Source organism: Panthera uncia, chromosome B4, assembly GCF_023721935.1.
Source record: "Panthera uncia isolate 11264 chromosome B4, Puncia_PCG_1.0, whole genome shotgun sequence".
In the NCBI taxonomy this organism is placed as follows: Eukaryota; Metazoa; Chordata; class Mammalia; order Carnivora; family Felidae; genus Panthera; species Panthera uncia.
Genome location: NC_064809.1, coordinates 23,770,199 through 23,780,456, shown reverse-complemented (window position 1 = coordinate 23,780,456; position 10,258 = coordinate 23,770,199). Strand labels below are relative to the sequence as shown.

The 10,258-nt window shown below is 41.7% G+C and overlaps 1 protein-coding gene across 1 annotated transcript in view; it reads right to left on the bottom strand.

The window, feature by feature from the left end:
- GAD2 (glutamate decarboxylase 2) overlaps positions 1-10,258 on the bottom strand; it is an 84,052-nt gene that overhangs the window by 27,468 nt on the left and 46,326 nt on the right. Inside the window, exons 9-11 of the mRNA XM_049624723.1 lie at positions 5,453-5,507; positions 3,718-3,834; positions 1,646-1,710 (exon numbers count right to left, since the gene is read on the bottom strand). Coding sequence (XP_049480680.1) covers positions 1,646-1,710; positions 3,718-3,834; positions 5,453-5,507 — 237 coding nt within the window. The remainder of the gene's footprint in view (positions 1-1,645; positions 1,711-3,717; positions 3,835-5,452; positions 5,508-10,258) is intronic.

The following is a 10,258-nucleotide window of genomic DNA, read 5'->3' as shown; positions in this document are numbered from 1 at the left end:
TAGTGAGCTTTTAAGTCATCATTGGCGGAGGACGCTCCGTGACTCTCAGCACTTGGGAGTCCCAGGTGTATTAAAGGTACAATAATAGATGCTTACTTTTTGTGCTAGAGAGAAAGAAACTCAAAGAAGAGAGAAGTACTGTGTACAGGCCACCTCTCTCAAAAGCACGAGAATTTTGTTCTTGTCTTGATCATCTGAGCAGGCACCTTCCAAGCTGTTCTTTTCTTTTCTTTTTTCTTTTTTTTTTTTGCATTGTCTCTCCCTGCTTAGTGCATTGCCTCCTCCTCACGCGTCTGGTTTCATTCAGATCTTCACGGGGAAAAAAGAAATTGGGCATGGGAGAAGCACCTGAGGACTAGAGGCAGAGGCCAAGACCGGCTCACTCTGGGAGGGGGCTATGCCTGCCTTCAGCCTCCCATACCTAAATGGGTACCAGTGATCAGAGAGCATAAGCAGTTCTACAGTTGGGCACTGACCCCAGCCAGCAGACTCAGGGACAGCTATCCCGCTGACCTGAGCCTCAGCCGGTCTATCTCGAGTCTTCCATGAATCAGGCAATGTGCCCCTGACTCTGCCTTGGTAACCCCCACCCCTCTTTCTACATTCACGGGCTCTCTGCGTGTGAATGGGCCTGAGTATTGCAGAGCATGCCTCACGCATTCATTCTGGTCTGGCTGCCTGCACGACCAGTGCTGACAGACGCTCCCACACTCCACTGGCCTCTCTCCTCGTCCCAGAATAGAAGTTGTGCCAAGACGTCTAGGGGCAGAGCCAGTGGGAAGCTCTTTCTGGGCAGCATCTGGCTACCTGGCAGGGCATGGGGGGCACTTGGCCTCGGATGAACTCAGGCTCTCTCAGCTGCCTGAGTGTCAGAGCTAACCATTGCTGTTGACCTGCCATGGTGTAATGGGAGAACTGGGAACGTTGAGCTTCCTTTGCACATGGTCAGCAAAGCCTGGGGCTTATTTTGCATTCTATAATTTTTTTTCCTTTCTCTTCAGACCTGCATATGTTTTATGCTAATCAAATATAACCTCCTTTGCTTTTCTCAACCATCTACTGCTTAGTCTTTGGGGAAGAAAGAAAAGGTACTCTGCTGCATCAATCAGAACTATGTAAAAAAAATTATCATGGAATTATAACCATGAGATGATGTTATCACAAGTATGTCTTGCTTTCAGTGGGCTGTATCAAACCCCAGACCCATGCTTGCAACACTAATAAACTATAAGGGTGCAAATTTACTTATTGGTTTCCTTAAGGCGGTCAATATTATCCTTTTATGGAGCATGAAAGCTACAGATCCTCTCCCTGGAAAACTATGACCTGCTAAGAGGTTTTAAACAACTTTGGTAGTTGGTTCAGAGATTCTAGGAAGGTCATTCCTGAGTCCTCTGGCCAACCACGGACTGCAGTTAGGAATCTCTATTGGAGAAACATTCTGCTTGGGCCACTTGATATGGGAATTTGATTTCTTTTTGTTGTTTACACATAATACACATGTGTCAATGACCACACAGGCAAGGCACACAAACACTACAGAAATGGGCTCACCTGTGTTCTAAGAGTTCTTAGAAATTGTGTGCAATTTGCTTTTATATTTAGCTTTCATGCTTTACGTAGTTAACAAGAAAAATGGGCATACCTCTCCACGCCGCTCAGTTTCCACTTGTGTTTCCGGGACATCAGTAATCCCCCACCCCAAGCTGCCTGCAAAAGGAAGATCATACAAGGAAAAAGGTAGTGGGTTTTCATTGCCTAGATTTCTAAAGTTTGGTGTCTTCCAGAACAGTGAAAGTCTTGTGGGGTGAAAGTGATCTCTTCAACCCCAGGCAATTTAGGTGGTTGGCCACCTTATTCTGGTACTAGACTTGCAAAGGTTAAATTGGGGGCTGTTCTAAGGTTTTAGGTTCCACACTACATTTATACAAGTGGAAGGAGACAAATTGGGGGGCACATTTCTTGTCTGCATAAGAAAAAAGATCCTTTCCCCAACTTATCACCACCACTCATAGTGCTAATGAAACTCATGATCTCAAAATGAGAAACCCTATTGTCTCCCCAGTTGGCATTACAGAGGATGAGCTAGGTACCCATTAGGCTGCTTCTGAGTTGTAAGGAAAACTCCTTTGACGAGTCTGGATAATTCCAGAGGAAATAAGCAGCTTCATGATCCTATTTTACTAATGTGTACTTTTGGATAAGATAATTTCTCTACCCAAAAAAGAAAGAAAGAAACAAGCAGGAAGAATGTGTACCAGTCAATTCCCTGAGCGATAGGAACATGCTTTTTAAAAATTTGTACTCAAGTTTGAAGATTTGAATTAGTGTACTGATGCAGTGATCTCTTTTAAAAAAATGTCAAGATGGAGATTCATTGGAAAATATTGACATTCTTTGTGGGTAAAAATAATCCTAGGATAATTTTAAGGAAAAAAAACCCACCTGTTAGGGTATAATTGCTTTATTTACTTATTTTTTAGTTTGTTATAATTTCAGGTTGAAAAATTATCCAATTTTCCAAATGGGTACTATTTTAAGAATTTTTCTAATCTAATTATAAAAGTATAAACATTTAAGATAATACGAGTCAGTGCTAAATTTGATATGTTTCAAAGAAAGCAAATACGATTAGTTAAGAAATCTCTCTATTTTAAGTAGAAATCCTGGAGGGGAGACAGCAGCATCCGCTGGTTTAGGACACACAGACATTGTTATTTTTAATGTTGTCAGGTTAATCCTCTTCCTGAATCAGCTAGCAAGGTTTAACAGGCTCTCCAGTTCTGAGACCCAGGTCATAATGCTACTGGAATTGTTCAACCTTTTCTTAGTGTCTTCATTTCTAAAACGGATGGGGTCATTCGTAGCCTAAGAAACAACTCACGCTGTGAATCAGGGAAGGAAAAGAAGACTGATACCCGCCATGCAGGATAACACTGGGATAGTGGAAATTTACCTGGTTCAGCCTTAGTTAGTAATAATGGATTAGTAACAAACATTTTGCAGGTAACAGCTGATCTTTGAGCCAGACTTTGATTTACAGTGGTTGAAGTTTAAATCTTTTCATTTTGTCCATGGAAAACTTGACATTTTTTCATTTGAAAATGCTTTGGTGGGCACATCTTCATTTTAGTGTGCCCAGGCCTGGAGTCAAAACATTTCAAATATGAAGTATCTTCTTAAGTGACCCAGCTAAGAAATTGGAAATTGGTGTCCCATATCTCCTAGCAAGCTGTCAAGTCTGCTTTCCTCTCCAAATATACAAATACCTGACTTGAGTTTGAGTTTTGTATCCTTTGGGTTTCCCATGGAAACGTAACTCCTTTATGCCTTTTTGATCATTCTCACAGGGAAGTACAATCTTCATGTGTGTGACTGTGTATGTATGTATGTAGGCTGCATTCCTCCGTGGATGTTATGGGCCAATGAACCGAGAGCTAAGTGCTCAGCTTGGATACTGGTCATAGAAATGAGAATATTATCATGTTGGGAACATTAATGCATCATCAGCCTCCAACTTCCTCTAGTCAACATTGTGTGCTATGTGAGTTGTGTGCTGCTTTGTCTCTGCAATCTTAAAATCTTAAATATCCCTATTCTAAAAAGAAGCTCCCAAAGGAAAAAAAAAAAAAAGAGAAAAGACAGACTTCATTCCACGAGCCCCAAATGAATAAACATGCAAGGGCATTTTAGTGGCAGTTCCTATGGGATACTTACATCCACATGCATCCAGATCTTGTACTTTTTGCAAATGTCAGCGACCGCCAAGAGGGGGTCAAATGCTCCATACACAGTGGTCCCAGCTGTGGCACTCACAAGGAAAGGAACAAATCCCTATGCAAACGAGAAAGCCCCAAATAAGGTCAAATAGGGCTTTGAGAATTTTTTCAAACAGCTGATGAAAACAGTAGAAATTCTCCCCCATCATCTGCAGTTTTGGAAACATCAGCAGGATCATCGACACCTTGGAGCCTGGAAGTACGTTCACTCTCCAGGATCTGAGTTCTCCAGGCCATTCTCTTGGACCTGTCAGTCAGTCTCATGAGAACAGACACTCTGGTTCTCAGAAGAGGCTGCACTGGACCCATAGGTGAGGAAGCTTTGTGGTGCCCACAAGCCATTTATTTATTCCAGGTAGATTTCCCCCCCACCTTGGCCCACTCTCTGGTCTTCCTTTTCTGTAACAGTCCTTTAGAGTGAGCAGACAAAAGAACAAAGAGAAGGAAATCTGACCGGCCCATTATTCCTAGTTGGAAAATCCTCAGATATAAATTTATTTGGTGTCTTGGGCAGGACGGGTTCGTGTGAGACTATATAATAAGCCATGACTCTTATCCATCTAAGCAGTCCTCTGGCCCTGGCTAAGTGAAAATTGCTGGAAGAAGGTAGAAGAATGTCTCAAACAGGGTGTGAACATAGCGGGAGATGTGACAGGATGTTACAGAGTCTGTCTTTAGGTGGCAGCAAAGGTTTAATCTTATGGTTTGTGCTACCAGGAGTAGTTCCACTTCAGAAACAAGGGGAACCTTCTGGCCACTGTGTAGGAAATAAAAAAGGCATATGAAGAGGAATAATTTTTCCTGAGTTGATAATAATAAAATGTATGTTTTCTGTTGAACTAGGAACTGTAGGTTATATCCACTAAAAGTTACATTTAGGGGTGCCTGGGTGGCTAGGTCGGTTGACCATCCAGCTCTTGATTTTGGTTCAGGTCATGATCCCAAAGATGTAGGATTGAGCCCCACGTCGGGCTCTGTGCTGAGCATGGAACCTGTTCAAGATTCTCTCTCTCCCTCTTCCTCTGCCCCTCCCCTCCTCATGCTCTCACTCTCTCTCTCAAAAAAAAAAAAAAAAAAAAAAAAAAAAAAAAAAAAAAAGAATGAAAGAAAAAAAAAAGTTACATTTAAGGGAGTTCTACAAACAAGCTCTCTGGTTTGCAAACCATCCAGAGATGTAAATGACTTTCTAGGTCTCCAGAACTTGCTCCTTCTAAGACTTCTAAATTGTTTCCTAAAAATTAAGATGCTTAGAGAGCCAATCGTATCCATATTTGTAGGCAGGAAAAATGGGCCCCTTTCAAGTACCCATACAACGGTAACTCATGCTGCGTTAACATTGTGATGTTTTCCACTTGTGAAAATGATCTTTCAAATGTATGTCTGTTTAATGTCAACCCTCAGCACAGAGAAAGACAAATGCTTTAGAAATTCTTACAGCATCACTATGTGCATTACCACAGTGTATATTATTTAAAGAGCAACTTAGACCTTTCCAAAGCAGAGTCTACAACTCAGAGTCATAAACAGTGACTGGATGCAAAATCCCACATTCTCAGTAAGGCTTGGAGGTTGAGAATTGAGTCCTCTTTTTAAAACAAAGCCACAGTGTGTTCTCCACTGGACGAAAACAGAAATATGTACCTTTGGTTTGTTAACTCTCTACAAAAACTTACTTTCTGTTTGGCTTCAAGGATCCTTCTTTCAAGATCAGATGGGATCATTTTCCCTCTGAAAGGAAAAATAAATACATTGTAGGTTTGCTTCAAATACGTTACTTTGTTGTCCTTACAAGCAGCCACATCAGGGTAAAAAGTTCAACCCTAAACTGTTGATAAAAATGATCTGTTAAAACAACTCTGTGGCTATTTCCAGGCAGAAAGACATTTCCTCCCTGAATGATGCAGGACTGTGATTTCTGACACATTTAGGAGAGTCCTGACCACATGTCCCTCCACTCTGCATAGAACGTGCTTTTTAGGCCATCCTCTTAACTCAGCTGAAACAAGCCTGTTTCAATGCAAGACAGTTGGCAATGAAAAGAGAGTGCAGAAAAAAGATTTGCATTCCCAGTCTTTAAATGAATGGAGCTGCAATTTCGTATATAGATGACATGCCAAGAAGAGAAAATCCATTATGAAACAACTGAATGAAAATATTAAGAAAGCTACCTAATTACGTGCTGAAAGCATAAAGCAAGCCAAGAAAACATGGGCTCAAATTTCAAACGTTTAGATACATGGGCTCTGGAAAAAGAAACATCCTTTCATCCCTGAAATGTTTCTTTCCTAAAATAAAAACAAAGATAGTGCTTTGCTAATTATAAAACTCCATCATTATAGGAGGCATCTTGGGTGGCTCAGTTTGTTGAGTGTCCAACTCTTAGTTTTGGTTCAGGCCATGATCTCATGGCTCATGAGTTCGAGCCCCACATGCGGCTCTGCACTGAGAGTGCAGTGCAGATTTCTTTCTCCCTTTCTCTCTCTGCCCCTCCCTGGCTTGCTCTCTAAACAAACAAACAAACAAACAAACATTAAAAAATTTTAAAAATACATTATAATAATCAAAGGAGTTGATTTCCACAAGAAGCTAGATGTAGCTAGATGTGTAATTCTTAGTCAAGTTGCCTAATTTCTCGGTGCCTATTATCATCATCCCTGGAACATAGTGATAATAATATTACTTATGGAGTGATGAGGTTTAAATAAATTAATACATACAAAAGTATTTTAAAAGTGCTTGACATGTGGCAAGCACTCCGTAAGTGTTAATTTGTATTGTTGAGCTTGTAATGCACTGTGACATGTATATCCCGAGTCTTTGGGGAAAAAAATAGGGAAAGGACAGAGTAGTTGCATGGTGACAGAGGCAGAAAAATATTCTTTAAACCAAAATACCTCTCTTGAGGTTGCTAAACTGGATAAACTTCTCACATCAGGATCATCGATCTAGGGTGTTAAAAGGCAATTTGAAAAATAAATTATGGGCAGGAGGTTGTCACAATAAATGGCTGGGAGATGCTGCTGGCATTTAGGGACCAGTGATCAGGGTTTGGTATTTGTCACTAGTTCAATAATTTATTTGTGGCTGTTCCTGTGACTTTAGGTATAGAGCAAACATTGAGCTACTTTATTACGTCTTCTAAGCTTTACATATTGAAATATATTATTAGAAGTTACTTTTCTAACACCCATTTGAGAAAAATATGTTACTTTTCTTTAAATTTATTTTATTTATTTTTATTTTTTTACATTTATTTATTTTTGATAGAGAGAGACAGAGAACAAGTCGGGGAGTGGCAGAGAGAGAAGGAGACACAGAATCCGAAGCAGGCTCCAGGCTCCGAGCTGTCAGCACAGAGCCTGATGAGGGGCTCAAACTCACAAACTGCCAGATCATGACCTGAGCTGAAGTCGGACGCCTAACTGACTGAGTCACCCAGGCACCCCTTTTCTTTAAATTTTTTTAATGTTTATTTATTTTTGAGAGAGAGAGACAGAGTGCAAATGGGCAAGGGGCAGAGAGTGAGACACAGAATCTGAAGCAGGCTCCAGGCTCTGAGCTGTCAGCACAGAGACTGATGTGGGGTTCAAACCCATGAACCGCGAGATCATGACCTGAGCTGAAGTCAGATGCTTAACAGACTGAGCCATCCGGCCTCAGTTAGAAGGTTACTTTTCTAATGGCCATTTTATAAAAATAATTTTGGCATTATATAGTAAGTAGGTAAGTTATATTTTCTGTGATTTTCATTTCATTTCATGAAGGAGATGTCACAAAATAGTTGGAATATAAAACAGATATTAGGCCTGAAAGCATTAAGAACCACTGATTTATGTGAAGCTGTTTTCCAAAGGAAGGCAGTTAAAATGCAATTATCTGGAAATGGTAATGGACAGGTTACCAATGGTCAGTCAGGCTGGGTTGGAACAAAGGAGAGTAAACGAACATCTGGTGCTGAGGGTATGATTCCAGCTCAGAGCAGCCTACCTCTGGGGAACTTCTGTGAGAGGGGGCTTCTGAAGGAAGGGCAGAGGGAACGGAAAGGCAGGGTGGTGGGGCTGGGAAGAGGAACTCGCTGCCTACATTTCTCCCTATGCTTCACAGCTTGGTCCCAGGGGCATCCCCCAAAGCAGTGATTTTCAGTCTCTCCTGGATCAGGCTATGCTCAAACACCTTGCTTCAGCACCGATATAAACAAAAGGTGCAGATTTCAGAAGAGATTCAGGTATTATATTCATCCTTTACATAAAATTTTCAGCCCATTAAAATTGCCATGGTATTTTTGTGGGTAAACACGGACACTGAGGGAGATTCTCAGAAACTGTTGCAAATCCCAAATTTTGCCAACCACCTCTGCTTTTGGAGAGTTTTGGGTAGACTAGTTTTACAGCTGCTATTTGCTCGTCTAATCACATCCGGATCCGTTTTATTAAGCATGAGGCAGTAAGGTGTCACCAAGAAGTCACAGATTAGGGTACATTAAAATTACAAGGGGCTGGAGACCTGTTTCTAGTCTAATTGTCTCATTTTTCAAATGAGGAAGCAGGCCAAGAGAAGTGAAGTGAGGCCCAAGATCAAATGTGGGTAAAAAGTTGGTTGTTACTAGAAATAAAACACCGAGCTTCCTAGAAGAGCTGAACAGATAGGAAACAAGCCTATTTAGAAAGATTAGAGTCTTGAAAGATAAGATAAATCCTTGCAGATAATATCTGACTTTCATGGATCAGAGGTGTCTTTCAAGTCTGTCGGGAAAGCAGTAATGAGCAGACAGTCTGTTCTATTTCCCTATCAGGGAGCTTTGGGGCAGGCTTGTCAAATAATCAAGTTTAAGTGGAAAGCGGTGGGTGTGGCTCTTAACAAGGCAGGTTCCAGCCTTTCTTAGGCTCTGTACTTAAGATAACCTGCTTTATCCACTTAGGAACCCAGAGGACACCTCCCCTACCCTCCCCACTACTGCTTCACACACTGCAGGTGGTGCTTTCTCTCACAAACAAACAAATAAACAAACATTTAAAAATAAAGAAATGGAGATTTTAGCCTAGTAGCATGTTCAAATAATTGTGACATACTAGCCAAGTACCGTTCATATGACCTATGGTTTTGAGCCATCATGGTTGTAGGGCAGGAGCAGAAGGGGCTCTAGACATGGATTGTGCATTCCTTGTCTGTCCATGTGCTGTGGGGTAAGAGAACGTTGGGTGACAACTCGCAGGGTCCTCTGACGAATAGAAGTGGTCTGGCCAGGCTTGGCTTTTCCAGACAAGCATCTCGGTGCAGGGAGGCTTTGGACAGCAGCTGTTGCATTCTGTATGTCTAGCCTAAAAGTCACTCCATAGTGGAGCACCCGAGTGGCTTAGTTGGTTAAGTGTCTGACTTTGGCTCAGGTCATGATCTCGCAGTTGGTGGGTTCGAGCCCTGCATTGGGCTCTGTCTGTGCTGACAGCTTGGAGCCTGGAGCCCGCTTTGGATTCTGTGTCTCCCTCTCTCACTACCCCTCCCCTGCTCACGCTCTGTCTCTCTCTCTCTCAAAAATAAACAAACATTAAAAAAAATTAAAAACAAATAAAAGTAGCTCCATAGCAAAAAGGTGTATCTTTAATGTTTACACCTTCCAGCCCTTAAGTGCACAATTATGTAGTGACTGATGCTTTGCAATGCTGCTCTCTCTGTTAGGTGTTAGCGTTTAAGAAAGGACTGGCATTTGAGTGCAGACTGTTGAACAGACGTCTGCTATGGATGTGGCTGCCTTGCACAGAGATTTCTGATTTTGCCACAGTCTGCAAAAATGTATGTATTGCTATAGGGTCAGATAACTTGACAGTTTCCTGGGCAAAATCCCACAATAGCAGCTAGCATTGCCACCAGGAAAATCTTCTCTTTGTGGGAAGAAGCTAAAGACACAAATTATACCACGTGTGGATTTTGGACCCAGATTCATGGCTAACGTCCCATACGAAGGAGAAAAGCTATCTTACAGAAAGGAGCATGTTACTAGAGGGTTGATACCTCTAGGCAGGCATCCAAATGGTCACAAATCAGGTGCTTGAGTCACTGGTGACCCTGCTCGTTGGCCCTGATGAAACTGTAGTAATTCAGCCAGCTTTTCTTAAGTGAGTAGAGCTTGGCTCTGTCCACAGAGATATGTATGCAAAGAAGAAAGCATGTGTGACTCCTTCCTGTTAGAAACTGATTAATATTATGATCACTGCTAATAGCAATACTGCTGTCAGAGATGATGAATTGTCAGCTTCAGAAGCAGTCACTGCATTGTGCCTTATTCCATGATCTCTGAGCCTCATGCCAACCGTACAAGAGAGTTATTGTTTTGACCTTGCAGACAAGGAGACTGAGGCTCAGAGAGGCAGGTGACCGTGGCTAAAATTTGGAACGCGGAGGCAGAACAACTTGCTTCTTGCCCCAGATCCTATGCTAATTGTGTGTACTTGAAGAATTAGGTTCTCCCTCTACTCATTCATAAA